The 22,350-nt window shown below is 45.8% G+C and overlaps 1 protein-coding gene across 1 annotated transcript in view; it reads right to left on the bottom strand.

Annotated features, from left to right (window-relative positions):
* Positions 1-22,350, bottom strand: part of Plxnc1 (plexin C1) — a gene marked incomplete at its 5' end in the record, with an annotated part of 142,047 nt that overhangs the window by 55,474 nt on the left and 64,223 nt on the right. The window contains 6 exons of the mRNA XM_004623905.2: positions 1,828-1,915; positions 3,835-4,014; positions 6,668-6,807; positions 15,780-15,875; positions 16,185-16,287; positions 18,425-18,512. Coding sequence (XP_004623962.1) covers positions 1,828-1,915; positions 3,835-4,014; positions 6,668-6,807; positions 15,780-15,875; positions 16,185-16,287; positions 18,425-18,512 — 695 coding nt within the window. The remainder of the gene's footprint in view (positions 1-1,827; positions 1,916-3,834; positions 4,015-6,667; positions 6,808-15,779; positions 15,876-16,184; positions 16,288-18,424; positions 18,513-22,350) is intronic.

The raw sequence follows: 22,350 nt of genomic DNA, 5'->3' as shown, positions 1-22,350 counted from the left end.
TATTTATTTATTTATTTATTTATTTATTTATTTTTTATGTATTTGGTACAGGGTCTTGGTACGCAGCTCATACTCATAGTGATCCTTTTGTCTCAGCCTCCCCAGCACTGGCATTACAGGCATGCGCCACCACTCCCAGTCTCATAGCCAGCTCAGCATGCCCAGGGGCAGGGCCAGCATGTCATGTGGTACTAGGGATTGAATCCTGGTGCCTGCGCTTGCCTAAGCAGACACTTAGTCCACTGAGCTATCTCGTCATCCATCTTCTCACTCTTTTTTTTTTTCTTTTATGTATTTAGTACATGGTCTACAAGCTCTCACTACACAGATGGGACTTGTAGTGATCTTCCTGTTTTCAGCCTCCCAAGCGCTGGGATTACAGGCGTGCACTGCTGAGCTATCTAGCTGGCTCTTTTCTCATTCTTGATCTACTCTGTAGGTTCCACCTGACAGGATCTGGTGGCATTATCCTACCAGGAGCAGAACAGCCTGCCCTCCATGCCTGCACTTGGCCTTCCCTTCATTTCCACTCAGCCAAGTCCTGCCCATCCTACACCCTTGGCAGCAGCTTCATCTCAGCCATATGTAATTTCCTTTTCCTATGGAAATACACAATCTCCTTGGACTCAGTGGGATCCAGAGGACCTAGAATTTGATATCACCCTCTACTGCCAACTTTCAAGCCCTGTGTAGATCTGCCATCCCCTCCACAAAGTCATTTGTCTTTCATCCTTGCACCCAGCAAAATACTTTGTCTACAGTTAGTGCTCGGTGACCCGTACTTGACTTGGGAACAGCATTTCGGAAATGGTGCAAGACCATGACAAATTCGGGCCAGTTCTGGTCAGGTCATTTATGTGCCTTACACAATGGGGCATGTTTGCATCATGGACACAAGGCCTCAAATCAGACCCAACAAGGGCTTGGAAACATTTCAGAAGTGCCAGGAGGTAGCTGCACATAGGACAGGGCTGTGGATGACAAGTGGGAGGCTTCCCTCAGGCAGGCACGAGCTCCTACTGACCCCCAGGGAAGCAACTCCGCAGCAGCTCTGCTGCCTTTGGCAGGAAGTGATCAGGTGGGGCCCCAAGAGGTCTACGGCCCTCCTATGTTACATCAAAGAAAGGGAGAAAGGGGAAGAGAGAAGCAGAAGAAGATTCAGGAAGTGCTTGGTAACACTCAGAGGCCCCAGGAAAAGCTTTCATCTCGCTAGCACTCTTCGCGCCAGCGGCTTCAGCCCACGGAGCTCCAGCAGGAACAGACCCTGGCTACCCTTCCCACCACGGGGTGAGGGCCGGCAAGAGACAGAGAGAGCGGATAGCAGGGGCCAAGGAGAGCTCTGCAGACGACGGCCAGAGGAGGAGAAGCTGCGACAGCAGTTCTGGGACATCAGCGAGGCACCTGTCTCTCGGGATCCCGGCTCTCTGTGCAGCGGGAACATCACCACCCACTCTTCACAGAAACGCCGATCCTCACTCACACCTCGACCACGCACAGCGCGTTTTCACACATATTCATAAGCATTGTCTCATTAGAGTGTCTCCCCACCAATCACACAGGGCGACCATGGCAGGCATTGTCATACCAAGTTCATTTCTCTTTCCTCTGCGGGCGACCCTAAATAGCCAACTGTAAATGCGAGGTCTTTGTTATTCCAGTTAGAGCTCGGAGAGTTGCATACAAGGAGTGAATTTGTAAAAAGGTAAATTTAAAATACCTACAACACCAAATCCATAGAAATAAGAAATATCCCCAGCACAATTTAGTGCAATAAAAACAAAACCATCGTTGAAAAGAACTTTTATTGCAAAACACCTGAAGACTTACGTTTATGTTTTCTTTTAATTCCTGTGAAATGATTAAGCTGTCAATTACATCAAAATTTCTGCCCCTGATTGTAATATTTTGTCCACCGCTGCAAGGCAAAAAACAACAAGGGTAAATACACAGGCGCTGTGCATTTGGAACAAACCTGTCAGCTGATTCACATGTAATACTAGACAGCAATGTTCGAGAGAAAATTAACTAATTTTAATTTCAAATATAAGACAATCTAAGAAGTCTTCCATGGATATTGCCCACAAATTCATTGTTCTAAAGACGCCTCAGCATAAAAATTCAGGTTTTAATTCCAAAAACTCCTATTTAATTCTACGAAAGTGCCCAAATTCTCTAATAGAATTTGAGCTTTGTTGGCCATTCTGCTACATATAATCTAATCAGCTGTCCTTTGAAAAGGAGTCCCTGAGAGGAATTTTGCTCGCTGTTTAATCTATATGAAGATTCTTTAATCTTAGCAGTTTTCAAAATTGAACTCCTAACCTACCAGTTATATTTTATTTAGGGACGCTGGGAACATTTTGGACAAGGTAAAGTTATAAATGACATTAAAAGTATCAATTCCTCTTTAGAAAACCATGGAAATAATATCAAAAGGCGAGGCTCCATCTATCTCACCCAAACCAAGCCCAAAGGCTTCCCTGGGTGCACCGTTTGATATAGACAAAGTGGTCACCAGGTGTGAAATAAACAGCTGTCAATAGTTTCAGCTACCCTGGGTACCCTGTCCTCCAAGGCCACCAGACGGAAGTCCTAGGGGACAAAAGTCTGGGTGTGCCAGGTCCAACAGCCTGCTGAGCCCTTAGTGCTTGGACCAGTGGGAGATGAGCGAAGACCAACTTGCGTATGGCAGAGAAGACCCTGAGCCTCAGCCTGCCAGCTGCTAGGGCTGCACCATGCTGGCCTCCTGCCAACCTACCATAGTCCCATGAAGACCACGCTGTGCATGTTCTCCTGGTGCTAGGCTGCAGAGTCCCACTCTTGCTCAAAGCACAAACACCGGAAGCAACCAAGAGACACAGGCTGTGAATGTCACAGGTAACAGGGAAGTCAGTGGCTTCTTACAGCAAGGCCATCATAGGGAAGTACAGCCTGACCTTGGGTGCCAAACTGTCCTGTTGCTGGAGCCTTCTCTATGCCTCAGTTTGCCACCAGCAAATCAAGGACAGCACTAAGCAGAAATCAGCCTGGTGAGACCCTGACTGCAGATTTGCAGGTCCAGAAGTGGGAGGAAACAGTTTCTACTGTTTAAGCATTTCAGACTACTGCTTTGTTACGGCAGCCACAGCAGACCAATGCAACCAGCTCTCACTTAATCTTAAATAAGAATCTCCAAAATGAAGTCTTTTCTCTCCCTCCAAAGCCTTATGGGCAGTTTATCTAGAGAGTACTTTGAAAATTAGCTTTACACTATGCTCAATGAACAAAATCTCTTTAGGGTTGTATAACAAAATTCAAATGTGAATTTAAATTTGATAAGAGAAGGATTTCATTTTCTTCCTTAAGGGTTAACCTGGAGAGTTTATTTTGGAATTTCCATCTCTCACCAAGGGAGAATCTTCGACACACAGATACTGCCTTTCCTTTGATATCTCTGAATATTTTTCCCCAAGCATTCGAAACAGCTGAAGTTCATAAACTGAAAGATGTATGAAAGGAGACTTTTATCATGAGCAGCACTGACACATGGCGAAGGAGGTCATAGATCTGCAGCCGAAACCTAGGCTAAGAATAGCTGCTGTGGTTGAACTAACATTTGAGCTGTGAGTTTCCTGGCAGCCATGGCTAAGAGAGAAACAGGATGTGTCCACAGTGCTTATGACAGCGGGGACAACCAGTCATCAGGTGTACCTTTCTCTAGGAAAAAAATCCCTGCGAGGGACTAGGAATCCCAATATGGCTACCATTTCTGAATTTATCCACAGAAAATCCATGACCTTTTTGCAGCGGTCCCTGAAGCATAGGTGGAAAACGTACCATGCATCTAGACAGTACCTGATCCAAGTGGTAGCAGGAAATATATGGGAACAGTGTGGCAGGGCAATGTAGGATAACGCCCCCGCAGAAGAGCAGTTCCCGCCATCAAACTGGATACACACGTCCTTCATCTCTTTGCGGCTCGATGGAAGAGAAAATTTCATGTGGGTGTCATTTAGCACATGGCTAACCTGTATCCTAGAAAGGCGGAGAGGAAGAACTCGTACATGACACAGGCACTTAGCACAGTGGAGCGCTCAAGGTGACACCATGTGGGTTTCACTTGAACTAAGGCTACCCTGGTGCTCAGAACAGCTGCAGCTGCGGGCGGCTACTGATGAACCAAGAGCTCCTTCCCCAGTTGGGGAAGATGTGGAGCTGGGTTCCTCTTTCTTTGGTGCAGTTTTATCATTTTATCTGCCTCTCCCTTTGAAGTGTGGGGAGGAAGCAACTATTGCCCTTTAGAAAGCCTAACCTATGGTGAACATGGAGCGGGTGTTGTGGGATGGCTGTTATACTGTATTAAGAAATTAGGGTTAATTTTGTGGAGTGTGGTAATGACACCACTCCTGCTAGCAGTGTGTATGGAAGTATTTGTGAGTGACAGGGTACGGCATCCGGGATACACTTTTAAGAAAGTCCAGCTGCTGTGCTCATGTGCTTCCCTCCCCCCCCGCCTCCCCCAACGCCGATGAGATGGACAAAACAAGGGTTAGGATAACTGCTGAAACATTCAGAAGCCTGGCAAAGAGGGTCATTCCACTCATCTCTTTTGCATATGTTTGAACAGTTTCATAATAAAAGCTTTAAATAGAAAGCCCTAGCTAACCACTGGGAGAGTAGAACCCAACCCAGCCTCAGACAGGTGTGGGAACCGACCATGCTGTTCCAATAGTGGAGAACATGAGGGTCTCTGATATAGGCCGGACTGTACCCCACCCCCTCCCCAGGAACCTCCAGACCGGGGACTGGTGCTGGGTGCTCGTGACTCCCCAAAGGAACCGCCCTATCCAGAGTCAAAGGAAAGACTTCCACAGCACTCTCTGTGTCCACTGTGTGTCTGCAATGACGCTTTACGGCACACACCATTAGGACAGAGTTGTGTCGTAGTAGTATTAATTATCCTGTAAGAGAAACGATTATTACTTCTTAAAGGACGTGTGCATGATGATTAGCGCTGCTACACCTTGCAAGAAGCTAAATGCCACGAACGTTTGATTTTTACTCTACTTCAGATATGCATTTTAAGGTCTCTACTCAGGGCCCAGCTCTAGAGGGTTCACGGTCAAATGTCTGCTCATTGAAATCCAAACTTTTTTGTATGTTCAGGTGGGAGAAAGTTGGGAATTCAGGTCATCCCACTGATCCCCTTGCATTTTGCTCCTCAAAATAATTACATTTTAAAAATACTTTAATAACAGAGTTTGAAACTATGGCTTGGGCTCAGGTACAGGATTAATAGGGGATCGCGTCGACTGCTCTCATGAACTTGGGTTTGCTACACAGATGTGGTTCCTGAAATGCTACACACAGAAAGATCTCTTCGTCATTTAATTTAATAACGGTGCTATCTCAAGACACATTCGGAATGGAAATGAGAACATAAAGAGTCAGAAACAGGTTAATGCTCTGAGAACGACTTCTTTTCCAGCGAAGCTGATTGCCTTTCAGTGAACACACAGGTGTCTAACTCCACAGATTTCACACTACAGAATGAAAGATTTTTGCAGTAAGGTATTTAGCCAGAATAAATGGCACAAAAACACCTAGGGTGCATAGATACTGCCTCTAATGTGTGCCCGATGGTTCTGGGATGGAGCTGAACAGAGAGAAGCACCAGCGACAGCTCTTCTCATCCAGATCGGAGATACTGCAGATTTACTGCCGAGCGGGGAAGGCGGCACTGGTGTGCAGCAAGTCAATTAGAACAGAAAATTCAGTAAATAAGCATGGCGGATTAGAACAGCGTACAGATCTGTTTTAGCAGTTAAAAGCCAAAACATCACACTGCAGCAGATTGTCTTAAATGTATTTCTATGATTAAAATAAGCTCAGTATTATACTTCATGGAGACTGTAACATCTTTTCCTTCAAATTAGCCCAAACTTATAAAAGTTAACAAGCAGAAAACTCAAATTATCTGTTGTGTTATTATTACTACATTATATCTCCTTTTCTTCTTGCAGTGGGGGGAGAGGACAATATGTCCATGAAGATCAGTGAGAAATTGAAATTGTTGCTCAATTTCATTAGCAGGATGAGTTAGGGGGAAGGAAATCAAAGAAACCATAATGTTCTAGTGGCATAATGATCACATATTTATGTTCGGGGTTTTTGTTCTCTTACTATTAATCTTCTGTTGGTAATTTACTTATTTGAAACTGAAACCAAACCAGTAGAGGGAAAGAAAGCTACTAAGAAGGAAAATCCCAAAATAGACATTTTTTTTTTCAACTTTGAGATGCATATTGGAAGAGTTCTTTCATATAATTCTGCTTCAGATTCCAAGGTATACAAATATTTTTCTAAGCACAACTCCTCAGTCATGTTTGTTAATCTCTATACATCATTTTGATAATGAAAATGAATTGAGGCTCCTAATAAAGAATATTCTGAAATTACTGCTTACTGAGAGCTGGGGAAGAGTACATAGGTTCTCTTACAATGAACTTCAAGTTTTTTGTTCAACTCATTTTACTTTTTGGAATTATATCAAATACTCAGACTATCTGGCCCTCCCTAGTGCAGTGAACCATTTGACTACAAAAAGGGTTCTGATCACACTGACATTCCTTTGGCATAGCTTTTGGCTTTTTATTACTGGGGGTCAGTCACTAGTATTTCAACTCACACGTCCTTATCACAAGTGCTGGTTCCTTTCAGGATCATCGTGATGTTCGACGCCCGAGTAAAGTTTGCTCCCGTAACTATCACGTTACTCTTCCCTAAGGTCGATATTTTCTGTGGTTCAATGGCCTTAATGTAGAAGACCTATTGGAAATAAAAGATGAAAACATGTGATCAAAGCTACAAAATGGCACCATTCCAAAAAAAGAAAAAATCTGTTGGTGTGCTGCAGCTCGAAGACATCACCGGGAAATTACAACATTTTGCAAACACAAGCAGACAGTGTTTAATGAAATCAATGAATTCAAGGAAGAGTGCTGAAGATTCATGTCTCTCCACATGCAACAGCATGAGGTCAAACCAATTAGTCTTTGTCTCACAAGACAGTTGAAAATACAGTTGAAGGGCCCAATGTTCTGTCTGAGAGTGAGCTACCTCTGGAGTCTAGGAACAGCCTTGGGAGGCCCCTGCCGTGAGCACTGGGCAGGCCCAGGAAAGATGAGCATGCCCGAGGCAGCAAGACAGTGTTACACCAAAATAAATGTCACCCTACATGAATTTGATGCCCTAGAAAGTAGCCTGTATTTTTGTCTTTTGTTTCCCTTAGGTTCCTTGAACGAAGGCACATACTGTATGCAGGGACCAGGCTTCATGAAATCACAGGTTCTATCACTTCATACCAAGGAGGTGGACACCTAATCCCTTGGCACCAACCACTTCTTCTCCATGATTTTCAAATGTCACAATGACTTCCTTGTTGCTTGGTCACAGGCCTTATCATGGTGATAGTCAAGAATATAAAAAGGACTACAATGCGATATATAGATAACCAGATGAATGTGATTGTTTTATTGCACATACTTTAAAAAAAAAAGTATCCCTGTGGTGTCACGTGATAACTACTTCCTATCACGTCGGCAAATGCCTCTTACTTCTCCATTTGCAATCTAGTCAAATTCCCCTAAGAAAACCACCAAAAACCAAAGCCTTTTATTGGTGGCAAGAATCATTTTCCCTTTTCAAGACAAAGGAATCCTGCTATCTTTCACTTCTGTCCTGTAGAAGCCTCTATCTTTCATTTAAATCACTTTGGTGCCCTTTAGTAGGCCATTGCCACAAACCTACATTATTCTACCTTATGGTGACCACAACAGGATGGAGGAGTCCAAGGTGTTGGCCAATGTAAGTGCAACAGATCTTAGCATGCATGAATGGCCCTTTTGGTATCTGAAATGACCCAAGGTCCAGGGATGTGGGACCACAGGACATGTATGCCTGAAATGCTGAGAGTATCCACTAGGAAGATGAAGTCCAGGAAGATCCTGAGCCCCGGTGGGAGCTCCTGCAGATGTCCAGCCGCCTAACACCTGTGCCGAGAGGCCAATGAGTGTTCTTGGCCCCGTGCGTGTCTAATGCGCATCAGGACGGCCTTGCTGGGCTGCCCAGCTTACCGAATCGGGTGCCCTTTCCTGTGCCTTCACCCACACAGACGCTGCCTGGTGGGGCCGTCACCATCCCTCATTACTGTTATGGATTGGTTTTTGCCGATTGAGGTAAATTCATCATTACTGTCATCACAGCAATGATGTAACGTGACAGGGAATTGATTTCAGTGGCAGAATTTATTTTAATCATTTTGTAAAGGCCTTTCACCCTGTATTTATTGAATCACCAAGGGCCCAAAAGGGTCACTTTAATTATTCTGTTATACTTGGCTGCATTTTATGGGGGAAATGATCTGCTAGAGTGGTACTTGGGATGGGGGATTAGCAACAACTTCAGTATAAATCCCTTGCAAATGTCAAGTGTGTGCTGCATGGTGAAAGGCTTGCTCTGTCCTCTTACGTGGTGACAGCCAGGTGAACAAGTGTTTCTTGAGCACCTATAGGGTCAGCCCTAGATGTGGCAGAGGATGTGTGATTATATGCACCCTAGATCAGGAGTTCGCAACAGTAGCCCGCGGGCCCACCGCTGTCTCCTTCATGGTTTTGTAGGGCACATGAAGAAACATCCAGAAGAGAATAATAATTCATGAGAAATGTAGACACACGAAGCTCAGCTTTCAGCACCCATGAGTACTGGTCTGTGTGTTTCTGTATTGTCGCGGGCTGCTCTGCCATTCCCATTCTTTGCAGCTTTAACAGAGACCATGGTTCCTGTGAAGCCTCCCACATTTAGTGTCTGGGATTGGGTAGAAAACACTAAGCGTGCTCGAGGAGGCCACGGTCTTTGATGCAGATTCCATCTACAGCCAGGTCAGTTATGACCCAGGTTTCTGCTCTTGCTCGATGGGCCTCCCCATTTCTTAAATTTATGCCATGGCTGTCGGCGGAAGCAAACTGCAAACAGGCCAAGTGCAGGCTACTGCTGTACTCGCTGCAGAGGATAAAGACAGCCTTACAACTAATGAAAAAAAGATTTTTAAGGGAGTTATATTTTGCTCCTTAAATGGCTCTCCAAACACCATCTGAGGACCTGCCACGTTGCCTTATTAACTTTTTATTTCCCCTTGAGTAGAGCCAGCCTTGCTACTTCAAAAGGATTTCAAAAGCCGCATTGTTTAGAGAAGTTCCCATTGGCCGTCTAGGATAGAATCCAGCCCTTGCTATCTCCTAAAAGCAGACGCTTGCAGTCTGTTTCGAAAGAGGTCAGATTAGCTGTCCTTTGTTTGCTGTAAGGATTTCTCCTAATCCTAACAAGCGGGCTAAAGAGCTACCAAGAGGACCCCCTAAATAAATCATGCAGGTGTGCAAGAAAAGGTAAAAGAATTGAAAAGACAGGTCAGATAAACAGCTGCAATGATTCTGAGAAATATAATGTTTTCTGTTTCTGCTGATAAAGATTTTTAAAAAGCCAGTAAAGACAAAAAGTCAAAGAAAGGCCTTCCCACAATTTTCGACGTACTCTACTTAGGATCTGTTTTTATATTTCAACCAAGAGTTAATTCACAATGCAGCACAAGCAGCCAGCCTGACAAGCTTACCCATAGAAGGGGTTAATTTAAAAACATAATTGAGCTTGATACACAGAGGATTTCTTACAGCTTTGCAGTGAGACACTCCTTCAATATCCAAGGATTTCCATATGTCAAGTCAAATCACCCTTGAGTATATCCGTTACAGCCCTAGGTTGTCCAGCAAACAACCTTGGAAGAGTTCACTTCCTATTAGTTACATTTTAAAGACCTAAGAGTTATTTTTAAATGGGGTCACCATTGTAAATTATTTAATAAAGCACTCTGAGGTCTGCTCTCTTGTGGGTTTAAATCCCTCCCTATTTTATATAAGAAAGCACATTGGAAATTGGTTAAGTAGGTGATTTATAGTATGCCCAGTTATTTTTTTTTTTTTCAAAACGAAGTCATTGCAAGATATTGGCAACTGCGCAACCACTTAGAACCAATCAGTTATCTTTGAAAAGGTTGAAGAGGATTACTCCTGACAGTTAAGAGTACCTTTTGTGAAGTCTGACGTCAACACAATTCAAATTACTATGACATTAATGGAGGAAATACTGATAGGATTGAAAAGTACATTGAAAAGAGGTACATTAGGAAGGCTCAGTTTATTAAGACCAAATCGTACTCTATTAATCTGTTAGAAGAAAATGTGAATATAGCCAAGCTGTCTGTAGGCCTAGCCCTGAATCAACACGTGCTAAAACGTTGCTCAGATTTTCACTCGTGAAATTAGTTCAAACAGGACTGGATAAGAAGTCATGGATTCCAAACCAGCTGGAAGTCTGAAACCAAAGGACATAAGGGAGATGAAAGGCAACACGACTAATTAAAAGAAAGTGTCCTGAAGGGCCCTACAGGGGTGAGTATTTGGTTCAGAATTATGTAACATCTTTATTAATGACACAGAAGAGGATGGAAGTAATATATTAATGAAATGTATAAATTGAGCACGGTGGTAACCAGCAGAGGAAAAGTGTAAAGAAGAGGTGAGGTATGGAAGGAAATAGTAAAATACAGTCTACTAAAGAAAAAGTAGATTTCAATGGAACAAAACGGTGATCTATGCGTTATTCAGTGCCCCCTACACGTCCCTTCACAGGTGCCCCTGTACAGGCCCCAGGGAGCTGGGAGTGTAACTTCCAGGTGGTCCTGGGAACCATCCAGATCCAAAGCACTCCTGGACACAGAGAGGAGCTGCCCGGGGGAAGGCTGCAGGACCACTGTGGGCTGAGAGGCCCGATTTCACCTCTCCGACCAGGGACTGACTCTCAGGCAGGGCTGTCCCTCCCCACCTCTGCGGCAAGTTTTGGCAGCCCAGTGCCTGTGGAGGCTAGTGTGTGTTGCCTCCCTCTCGGACACACCTTTGTGGAACCAGCATGAGGTGGTTTAATACTTATCTCTACCCCGCTCTGATCAGATAATGTGGGGCAGTGGTTAAAGCTGTAAACGCATGAGTCAGGCTGCCTGCGCTTCAGTCTCTTTCCTATCATTCACCATCTACTTATTTTGTCTCAGCCAAAATTTCCATGTCAATAAAATGGGGTAGAGCACTGCACTGTAATTCCTAGATGAGGAGGCACAGTGAGCTGAGGACACAGCAAGGGCCCTACAAACGTTAGCTGCAACTACTCGAGTCAGGGCACCCTGGCACGCTCCTGGGGCTTCTGTTATATGTATTCGACTCTTTGAGGCAAACGTGTCTCACTTCCTTGAGAATAATCTGTCTTCTACACCATAAGCTCCATAAGGGAACACATTATGCCTGCCTATCTAAGCATACAGTAGTTGCCCAATAAAATACTTTTTGTTGTTGTTTTGTTTCGTTTTTGAGCCAGAGTCTGGCTGTGTAGTTCAGGCTGGCCTATAACTTGTGGTAATAATCTTGTCTCTGCCTCTTGAGTGTGGGGCTAACTGGCATGCACCATCACACTCAACTCAACAAACACGTTCTTAATGGATGATTAAATGAACAACTTGAAGTGAATCCTACACTTCTAGCACGGGGCTACACCCATAGAAGCTATTCAGAAAGGTACATGATCAACTTCATTTCTCTTCTAAAAGAGCCCAGTTGGATTGTCTGGGGGAAATTAAAGTGAACATTCAAAGGTGATGGAGGAAGAGAAGGCGAGGTGAGAGGGAGAGAAAGAAAGAGCAATTTGTGAACTCCTGGAGCGTGGGAGCCACATGTGGCTTTGTGCAGTTAATCTGTGCCCTGTGGTGATGAGCCTGTTGTGAGGAATAACAAACGTCAGGATGGCGCTGTAGCACAGACTGTCACAACCTTCCCCGAAAGTGGGAAAGGAGGCAGGCATGCCTGTGCAGCAGCAGAGAAGGCAAAAGATAGAAGGGCGGTGGGCGACGTGGTTGGGGCAGGTCCACAGTGGTGGTCTAGGAGTGTGGGGTGGGGGGTGTTAGGAGTGGGAAGAGAGGGAGCGAGGGAGGGGAGAGGGCACGTCAGAGCGTAAAGTGCTCCTCATCCTGGGTGAGACGTGGGTTTAAGCTTCTTTCCCCCACTTGATCATGCTTCGCCTCAATGCAGGTCCTCTGATAAATGTTTCCAGGTCAGGACATGTGGCAGGTGGACCCGGGGACTCTACTTCTAAGTACCACAACCTCAGAGGAGAAAAATCCATCCATGTAAATGAATGTCTTGAGCAGGATTCTACTGTCACCAAAGAACAATGTACAATCTTGCCAAGGGGTGGCATGTACAGCGCTGTACGTGCAGGTGCCAGGCTCCTTTCAACCATGAGTGCTGTCAACTCCTGAGCCCTCTCTCCCAGCCATGCTGAGTGAGCAAAGGTTTCCTGTAAAGCACCCTGGGTTTTTCTTCTTGCGTACCACATTCTGGCTTCTGCTGGTTCCTCTGCTTAGAATACCTGTCCTACTGCCTCCTTGCCTCTGGATCGCTTCCTCCCTCAAAGGTGAGCACAAATGCTATCTCCATCCATCAATTCACCCATCGATCAAAGGCTTAAGCAAGCACACTGATTAAGCATGTGGGGCTGCCAGGCACTGGACTTAAATACACAGGAGGGACTGAGACAGGTCCAGCTCCAGAGGCTCCCTGGTCCATGTTCTCGTGGGTACTAACCCTGCATTAACATTTCTTTGCTTGCTTTGTTAGCCATGCACTTGTGGAGAAGGTTCTTAAGACTGACAGCCAGACAGGTGCTCCGTCATCTGCATTCCCTACATGGTATCCCAGGGCTCAGTATAATGGCACCTGCTACTGTTCCTGCCCCATAAATGCCTGCAGGAAGAGCAAAGCCAAGCTTAGGACCCCAGCGCCCAGGAGGCCCCTATGCCTGCCCAGTGGCCAACACACAGGAAGTGCAGTGTGGACAGCTCCCAATGGCTTCTCCACTGGTAACAGTGACAAAAAGGTAGGGTGCCCTGTTCATGGCCAACACAAGGATCCAAAATGGAACCCAAAACATCACCCATTCTACATGACAGTGGAAGACAGCAGCATTTCACAGAACATCAGAAACCCCTCCTGAGACAAATGGCACCCTGTTCCCTATCAGTGCAGATTGGTATTGTGCTCTGAGTCATGTACTGAAAGAAAACATTTCAACGTCGTTCTCCAGACTTAGGAGGGAGATCTACAGAGAGGCACAGAAGACAGGCCGGCTTGGCGGAGCCTCCGCCTCCTCCCCACTTGTTGACCCTACTTCTATGAACCACATGGTGTCAAGTTCAAAAGGTACAGGAAGGCACAACAGGAAGCCAGGATGCAGTAGCTAGATCTTTTCTCTTTAAAAGAAGTTTACAGAGCTGTTGCCTGGACCTTTACTTTGCAATAAAAAGAAACAAATTATTGATATATAAAAGGATTTGGATGTATTTTTATACAATGACCTCATATAGCACCCCATTAATATGTATACTTTTACTGGTTTGATGCACTGGTTAAAAATTAATTTCAAAAGTTAGTCTCTAAAAAGGGTGATTCCATTTGCAGAAAATCCTTGAAATCACAAAATTATACAAAAGGAGAAAAGATTAGTGGTTGCCAGGAGTTAGAGCTGGGGAGTGGGAGGAAGCAAGCAGGGGGGCCGACGAGAGGGCCGTGCAGGGGAGCTGTGAAGCTGGCCCTGCGGCATGTGGACTGCTGGCGGGGCGGTGGGCTTGCGCCATGGCTCGCAAGACATCACTCTGGCAGAAAACCAGGTACAGGCTTTACGCATTATTTTTCTTAAAACACATACACATCTACAATTATCTCAAAATCGAAAGTTTAATTTAATCTAAAACAATCTTTAAAAAGAGCACAATTGTGTAACACCTGTAATCCCGGCACTCTGGAGGCTGAGGCAGGAGGACTGCCGTGAGTTTGAGGCCAGCCTGCGCTACCCAGGGACAAAGTGAATTCAAGGCCAGCCTGGACTATCTAGTGAAACTGTCTCAAAACCCCCAAATAAATAAATAGATCTACAACATGATCCAGCTACTTACATTGGGCTAGGGCCAAAGGAATTCAAAGGCGCATCATGAAGAGACAGTTGTAGAACTGTGCTCACCCTACACTGGTCCGCAGGCACTGACACAGGGAAGCAACCCAGGCATCCAAGGATGGATGAACAGACAAATGAAACATGGTGAATGCTTATAGTGGAACATTGCTCAGCCCTGAAAGGGGAGCGGAATTCTGACCCACGCTACAGCAGGGATGAGCCTCGGGGACACGATGTTATGTGCAACAAGCACATCACAAAAAGATAAAAACTGACTCTACCTCTTGCGATACCCTTAGTAGTGAAATTCGTAAAGACCGGAAATAGAATGGCAGTTACCAGGGGCTGGGGAAAGAAGGATGAAGAGTTCTTTAATGAGCACAGAGTTTCAGTTTCGAAGGATGTGGAGTATTCTGGAGATCGGTTGCACAGCACTGTGACTATAATTAGCACTATTGAGCTACACACCGAAAAAGAGTAAATACAGTAAATGTTGCGTGCATTTTACCAAAGCTAAAAATCATAGCAAAGTTTAATGAAAAGAAGAACAGCCACTGTCTCCTGGATCCGCATCCCTGTCGCGATGTCTCAGGGACACAAACCAGTGGGAAGAGAAAAGGAGCCCGTCATTCAATTAAACCTCGAAAACCTTCCAAGTCCAGAGCTATTGGCACACCAAGCTTGTCTGATGCTTTAATTAACTGCATAATCCATTTGAATTCACATCCCCACTGCCTGTTACTTAATTCACCTAAAGTTACTATCAACTTTTCAGTAATGATTAAAAATGTGCTACTTATTTATATTGGCATTTGACCTTAAAGAGCTGCAAATGGCTAAGTCAAAGCCACAGATTAGTCATGAAATAGAAGAAAGCGGGGCCTTTTTAGGTGCTTTTAGTACTGTTGTTTTTAATTTGCCTGCTCCTGCCAGACTTCAGGGTCAGTAAGAGCAGGAACTTGTCCTCTTTGTGTCTGCCTTTCACCATGTACAGACGCACGAGGACTTCAGCTCACCACGTGAAGCACCTAGCTGTCTCTGAACAGAGCCACACACATTCCTCCAGCAGTAGGTGAACAGCCCACTCTTTGCAGACACGACAGACATGTTGAGTTTAGTGATTAGGAAAAAAATAAGGAGAAATTTCCAACCAAACCTCATGAAAAAGCACCACTTTTGAAGAGGAAAGAGAAACACATTTTTAAAACCACTCTGCCTTTTACATCATGAACTGCTGGCTTGATCTTATCTGCAAAGCAAAACAACAAGACAAAAGCCACAACTTAACTCAGGTTAAGTTTGTATGCATCTCACAGACCTTTGTCCACACACACAACCCCAGAACTGCTATCAGGGCAAGTGGATGTGGCACGTGGTTCAAACTGCTGTCCCCTAGGGCTGAGCGCTTTGCTCCCCCTAACTCTCCTCAAATAAGTCCCAAAGGCACCTTTACAATTTCAGTCCTATGCAACAACATCATTTTTCATAATTACAGAGTTTTAATTTCTGGAAGTGAGTGTGAGCCTTTGATATATTGAGCCAATTAAGTAAACTTGGTTAAAAACCGACAGGGGTGAAAGGGAATTTTGGCAGTAAGTAAAATAGAGAATTTTTTAAAGGAACCCAAAGCAGTGGTAGTTGTCACTGTCATCAGAAAGGAATTTTTTGCATTATCAACACAAAGAGGGCCAGACCTGCAGGCTTGGGTTGGTTCTGTTGCTCTTAGCCTCCTTGGATCTTCCTCCTCCTGAGGCCTTGGGCAGCCTCTCCACAGCTGTGTGACAGAGCTCCTGAAACAGAGAACAGCTCTTTAGCTCCAAATGAGTGGGAAAGCCTACGTGTGGAGCAGACACAAGGCGGGGGGCGCGAATGTGGAATCCCTGCAGTCGGGAGGCTGGGGCAGGTGGACTGAGGCTGAGGCAGGTGGACCGCTGTGAGTGCGAGGCCAACCTGGACTACATAGAGTCAGGGTGAGCCTCAACTACAAAGTGAAATCCTGCCTCAAAAAGAAACAAAACAAAACAAAAAACAAAAAAGGCAGAGTAGACACAAACATTTAGTTTTGGTTAAACTTCGTAATAGCAAAAATGTCACTTTACCTGGTTTTTCTCATAATCAGAAAAGTCACAAAATGTGAAGGGGTGGATACACTTTCTCTTCTGTTTACACCAAGCACAGCCAGTTCCAATGCACAGTGAGCATCTGGGAATAAGGAAAACCAACTTAATTCCTACATTTTTAGGAAACCATATCCTAGAATTTCCATCTGTCATGCAGTATGTGAGTACTGGAAAGAATTTTATTTTTTAAAATTTATTTTATTATTTTATTTAGTTTTGAGAGAGGGTCTCATGATGTAGTCTTGGCTGGTCTTGAGCTCACTATGTAGCCAGGCTGGTCTTGAACTCATGGCAATCCTTCTGCCTCAGCCTCCCAAGTATTGGGATGACAGGCACGCGCCATCACGCCCAGCTGAAAAAGAAAATTAAAAACAATCCCTGGACAGGCTGGGAAGAACAGGGGAGAGAAAACAGCACTTTCAGGCTGGGCATGGAGTATGACTTTGTGTTTTGTGCCCTTGGGGTTGGTGGACGAGCAGGTGGACCAGCATCCCACCTACAGGGGTATTTCCATGGAAACCGGAAGTTGGGTCCCCTGCTGGTCCGGGGACAGCACAAACTCACTGAGTCTGTGTCTGAATCCAGTTCTACCTTTACCTGTGGGGATGGATCGCTCTCTCTCCACTGTCACCTCCTACCAGATCGGCCCGCACCACCAACTGCCTGGAAAGTGGGCAACACAAGCGCTGTCTGGTGGACAGAGAAAACAAGGCGCTTGTGTTTGCTTTATAATCAAGTTAAGGAAGAAATGTGTCTACTGATCAGATAATCTGTCATGCATGGGTGACCAAGAAGGAGGAGGAGGACTTGAAAAGCTTGCATTAGAAAAGCCACAGTTAAAAGTCAAATTGGGGTGGTCTGGAAATGTGGTGAATGGAAGCCAGAAGAAGTTTCTGCCACCTAGGACAGCAAGGCGACAGTGCCAGGCATTGGGACCCAGGCTGTCCCTGATACATTTTCCAAGGGCTGCTGAGGTATCCTGAGAGTCTGACCTCAAAACACTGCAGATTCCACAGGGAAAGGAAACACAGACACCCTGGAGTGAGGAACAGATTTGCGATTTGCGCTTCTCTTGTCCCTTGGGCAGGATTACTGTACCCAGCACTTCGCTCACAGGAAGCAGCTCCCGTGGAGAGGGCGCACCCTCTAGGGACCAGCACTGAGGGCTGAGCCTTCATTTCCTAGCGGTGTGACCCAGAGCGAGCGGCTCCGTTTCATCTGGCCTCTAAAACTTCCAACCAGGGAAGCTACATTTTTTAAAAACTTTCTTTGAGCTATAAAATTCTATTACACTGCCCCCACCCCTCTTCCTATTTTCTGGACTTCTAAGGCTTTCTGTTTCAAGATTTGTACTTTTCTTCCCTAATTCATTCTGTTTCTTAGAAATCACTGACCCCAGCCCCAGCTGTTCCCTTTCAAAGTGCCCCTGGGGTACAGAGTTCCAAAGCAGATCTCCAGCTCAGTCTCAAGTCTGAAACCGCTTTCTCAGTAGAAGCACTGGCTCTTGGGCTAGGCAGAAAGAAGCCGACATTTGGGGCTTACAGCCCTGGTCATCATGGTAGAGTGAGCTGCTAATACCATGGCTTCCTGTTGTTTCCCATGGGGCGCTCAGGGCTCTGAGAAGTATTTCCTGTCTTTTCTGCTTTAGAAGCCAGGACTGAGAGGGGGCCCTAATCTAGGGGGCAGCCACTCAGAGGTGCTAGGGAAGGTAATGAGAGAACAGAGGGGGTGGGGGTGGCCCGGTGGCAGAGTGCTTGCCTAGAGGGAGCGTGGTCCCTCGGTTCCATCCCCAGCGCCACAAAATCAGTCATCAATCAATCAAAGAGGGCACAATACAATGAACATGTTCTTTTGGCAAGGGAGATTGCATCTTGTGCCCTGGAGTCTAGTTTTTGACCCACAGGGTCAGGTCTCCTGATTCCTGATGTCACTCTGATTGGTGGGACCTACAGTGTCCTTCTTCTGTCCTCACTAGAAGTCTCCTCTGGGTGCAGGGAAAGTGCACTTCCCACTGACGGAGCACTCAGGGTGCGTTCTCTCCTTGGTGTCCCAAGTCTCACGAGATGAGCTTAGCGTCTCTCTCTGCTTCCGGAGGCCGGGCTCCAAAAGGCACACTGGAAAAATGCTACTCCACAAAAAGAATTCTTTTGGAAATCAAGGAGTGAGGCAAATAAATTAAAACCAATGAGAGAATACTGAAATTTCAAATAAAATCTTACTCTCTTAACGATGAGCAGTTGGTAAAGTTGAATCTTTCAGATAAATTCATGAAGCCGAAGGAGAACGTCACGTTGACAAGTAAGACATCTGGAAGAGAGAAAGGGGGTAAAGTCACCGACGGCAGATTCCTGTTGCACTCGAGGGTAGCTTGAGATGCACAAAGAACAGAAATACATATTTTCGCTGTTCCTGCATAGAGGGCACGCCGAGCCAGCTGTTCCTAGCATTTCCGACGGTATGTGGCTCCTTCCCTATGGGCCATTCGTGCCAGGCAGTGCACAGCGCTCCAAACAGACCGAGCCCAACTCTAGCTGCAAGGCTCCTGCGAATAATCACCAGGAAAAACCATTTTACAGCCCATTTACATCTCATCCTCTCCCTGGGATCACTATCTCAGCTTGTAATTGGCCAAGATGTAAGAATAAAACAAGCCACCGAGCAAGAAGTGCCTAAGACACAAAAACCAGCACGCTAGAAAGGAAAGCCTGCACCTTCGGAAGAGCCCATGATTTGCAAATATTTACCTAACAAACTCTAAAGTGTGCTTCTCTGGAGCGGAGATCCGTGATCTTCTTGGAGGACGCCGCTGTCAGGTCCATGAGGAGGGTTTCCTTATTTGTTTTTCACAATCTACCCATTGGTTAGAAAGCCCCAACAGAATAAAATGAGGATAAACTACTAGATCAGCATCAGAGAAATGTGATGTTTCTCCTATCTCCTTAAACATTGACGCTCCACCCGAGGCAGTGATTTCTAAACCTAGACATCTATCAAAGTCATTTGAGAAAAGTATGAAAATATAGATTCCAGGGCTGCATTGCTGAGTGTTCTGCCTTAGCAGGCCTGGGGTGGGTCTGGGGGCAGGGGCTGTGGTGCCCCTCATATAACAATCATACAGAGCCTGCGTTGTGGTCCGTAGTCACATCTTCCAAATCCCGTGATGTCGGGGGACCAGTATCAAGGAGGAAGTATTAATATTTTTCTTTCTATGAATTAATGGGGGTAATATGACAGTTTTTAAATCAAATTCTTGAGAAAATAAAAGGTTGGTCTGATTCTGTTGGTGCTCATTTCATTTCTTTCTTTCTCTTCCTTCCTTTCTTGCTTGCTTGTTCTTTCTCCCTCTGTTCCTTCCTTTCCCTTTTCTCCATTTTTTCCTTCCATCTCCTCTTTCTTTCCTTCTTTCTTGTGGTACTAGGACTTGAACCCAGGCTCTGTACTAGACTACATCCTGAGTCCTTAAAAAAAATTTCTTTTTTTTTGAGACAAGATCTTGTCAGTCACTAAATTTTCCAGGCTGGGCTCTTGTTCACCATCCTCAGACTAGCAGAGTGCTGGGACTGTAGGCATGCACCACCTCACTCATCCCTTTTTAATTTTCTGACTGGAATGTTATTAATGTGTGGTTTCCAAAGTCTAAGAACATTCTCAGGTACTTCTGTGCAGCCATATGACTCAGGCTAGTGGCCTGCATTCCACACAGCATTCTGCTCCCACGAAGTGGGCTTCTGGGAAATGATCTTCTGATCTTCCGTTCAGGAGGCTTGGAGGCCCAACCCAACCAACCTCTTGGTGGGAAGATCTGAACAGAACTTGATGAATGCCAGAGAAATGTGTAAATGGACACCAAGCAAGGAGCAAGTCCCAGAGGAAATGCATTTCTAGGCAATCAGCAAGTGCCCAGTGATGACAGTTGTGGAAGTCATCCTTTGCTGATCCGTCAGGTACGTGTAGAACATTGGAAATACACAAGGAAATGAATATTCATGATCTTGGAGGTAAGAAAAAAAAAAAAGAAGTGAAAGAGTAACAGTACATAGTCAAGGAAATGCTAGACGAGTGGTTCTCATTCCATACAGCACCTGAGCACCAAGAATGGGGTGTCTGTGGGGGGCCAAGGAGGGCCAGAATGGTCTGGACAGAGCGGAGTCTGCCAAGAGGTGCTCTTGGTGGCTTCCCCATGTTAAAAGGCAGAGGGAAAGTAGGCTTTAGTGAAAGAAGTGCAGCCCCGCGGAGGAGGCCAGGGACAGTTTTGGCAGTGGCCGTGGGCTGCCTGAGCACAAGGGGCAGGAAGTGGATCTGTTTGTCCACCTCAGGATAGGCAAGGTGCTCGGGAAGGGCAGAGGAAAGGCAGACGCAATTGACAGAGGCTGGAGCTGTGCCCCATCCTCTTCCCAAGTCAGTCTTTTGTAGCACATTCCATGGGGAGTAAGGTTTGCATCCCAGAAGCCTGTGAGGAGGGCAAAGTGAAAAACTGATGCGATTTTCTACGGAATTCCCACGTATGCAGCCATCATGAGCCCAGTGACTGAGAACCATTTGCAAGTTGAGGTCTCTGAACTGGCGCGGTGAATTCTCTCGGGGGAAGTAAAGAATCAACTGAGTCCTGAAGCAGGTGTCTCCTCAAAATTCGTATGCTGGGACTCAGTTCCCAATGTGATAGCATTATGAGGTGAGGCCTTCGGGAAGTGACCAAATCCTGAGGACTGCATCCTCTTGAATGGGATAAGGGTCCTCATGGAAGCTGGAGGGAGCCTCCACACCTTTCTGTTCCTTCATGAAGTGGACAGTAAGCCCACACTGGACAATGAATCTGCTGAATCCTGACACTGGGTTCCCAGGGCCTGAATGGTAGGCACTCAATGTTAAAGTCTGTACATCACCCCTGTAAGAATCTTGTTACGGCAGCCTCAATGGCCCAAAACACTGGGTGGCTCTAGTTCTCACCTCTGTTAGGACCTTGAGCCATGCTAGGTGCATGTTCCACTGCAGACCTAATACTACTTTCCTGAGAAACTCAGGAATCCTCTATTAGCCCGAAACGATCTTCTGACCCCATCTGCTTCTTGACAAGCCCATACTGTAGCCCTCATGCTGCCTCGCCTGGATCTCAGCAGTAGCTTTCTTGCTCATTGATCTTCTGGAACGCATGCTTCCAGCCTTGCCCTCTTCTGGGTCATCTTCCACCTATAGCCATCCATCCATCGATCCATCATCGATCTGTCCATCCATCCATCCATCCATCCATCCATTTATTCATTCACCAAAAACTTGGTGATTGTAAATGCCTTTTGGGGCCAGATGGTCTTCCAGGTACAGCAGCAACCATGTCTCCCCAAAGCCCTGCCTCTGTGGTGCTCACACGCCAGTAGGAGGTAACACACAACTGCACCTTTCCATAAACCAAGTCTGACTCTGCTGCTACTAGCTTAGACCTCGCAATGTTTCATCACAGCTTCAGGATGGAGTCAAGGATCCCAAGGCCCTATAGGGTCCCTTGGCTGATGTCTCTGTAATTTGTTTCCCACCTGCCCCTCCCGTTTCCTTTCCTATATAGAACCTCTTCTGGTCCTTCCAAAAAACTTTCTTCTTCCCTTCTTGCCATCACACATGTTAATCTCTGCCTGGAACTCTTGCCTCTTGTCTTTGCCTGGCTCAGGACCACTCACCCTCCAGTCTTACGTGGACTGATGTCACTTCCGTGTTACCCTTCCCACCCTCACATCTAGCCTGGTGCTTCCCCACATGCTGCCCCATGGTGCTCTAGATTCCCTACATTTACTCACTGCATTATACCAAGTCGTTTATTTTGCTCCATCATGAAGGGTTCCAGATGCTCTTAGTCGAGCAAGGACCAGCTCTATCCTCCTTGTCCTCGTATCCCTAACACCCAGCATAGTGTCTTGCACACAGTAAATGTTCACAACATACATTCTGCCTGAATGAACAGGCTTGAGCCGATAGGTCACTGATGGCAGTGTTTTCTCATCTCACCTCGGATAATTCCTGATTTTCAGACCTCCGACATATCCGAGCCAATGCTAGAGTCAGCTCAAGGATGTCTGGCTCTACTGTACTCTCCTATCCAAGTCTGTCTGTCTGTCAGTCTGTCAGTCTGTCTGTCTGTCTGTCTGTCTGTCTGTCT

The sequence above is a fragment of the Octodon degus genome, unplaced genomic scaffold (genome assembly GCF_000260255.1).
Source record: "Octodon degus isolate 3935 unplaced genomic scaffold, OctDeg1.0 scaffold00004, whole genome shotgun sequence".
Taxonomy (NCBI): Eukaryota; Metazoa; Chordata; class Mammalia; order Rodentia; family Octodontidae; genus Octodon; species Octodon degus.
This window is presented reverse-complemented; position numbering and strand designations above follow the sequence as displayed.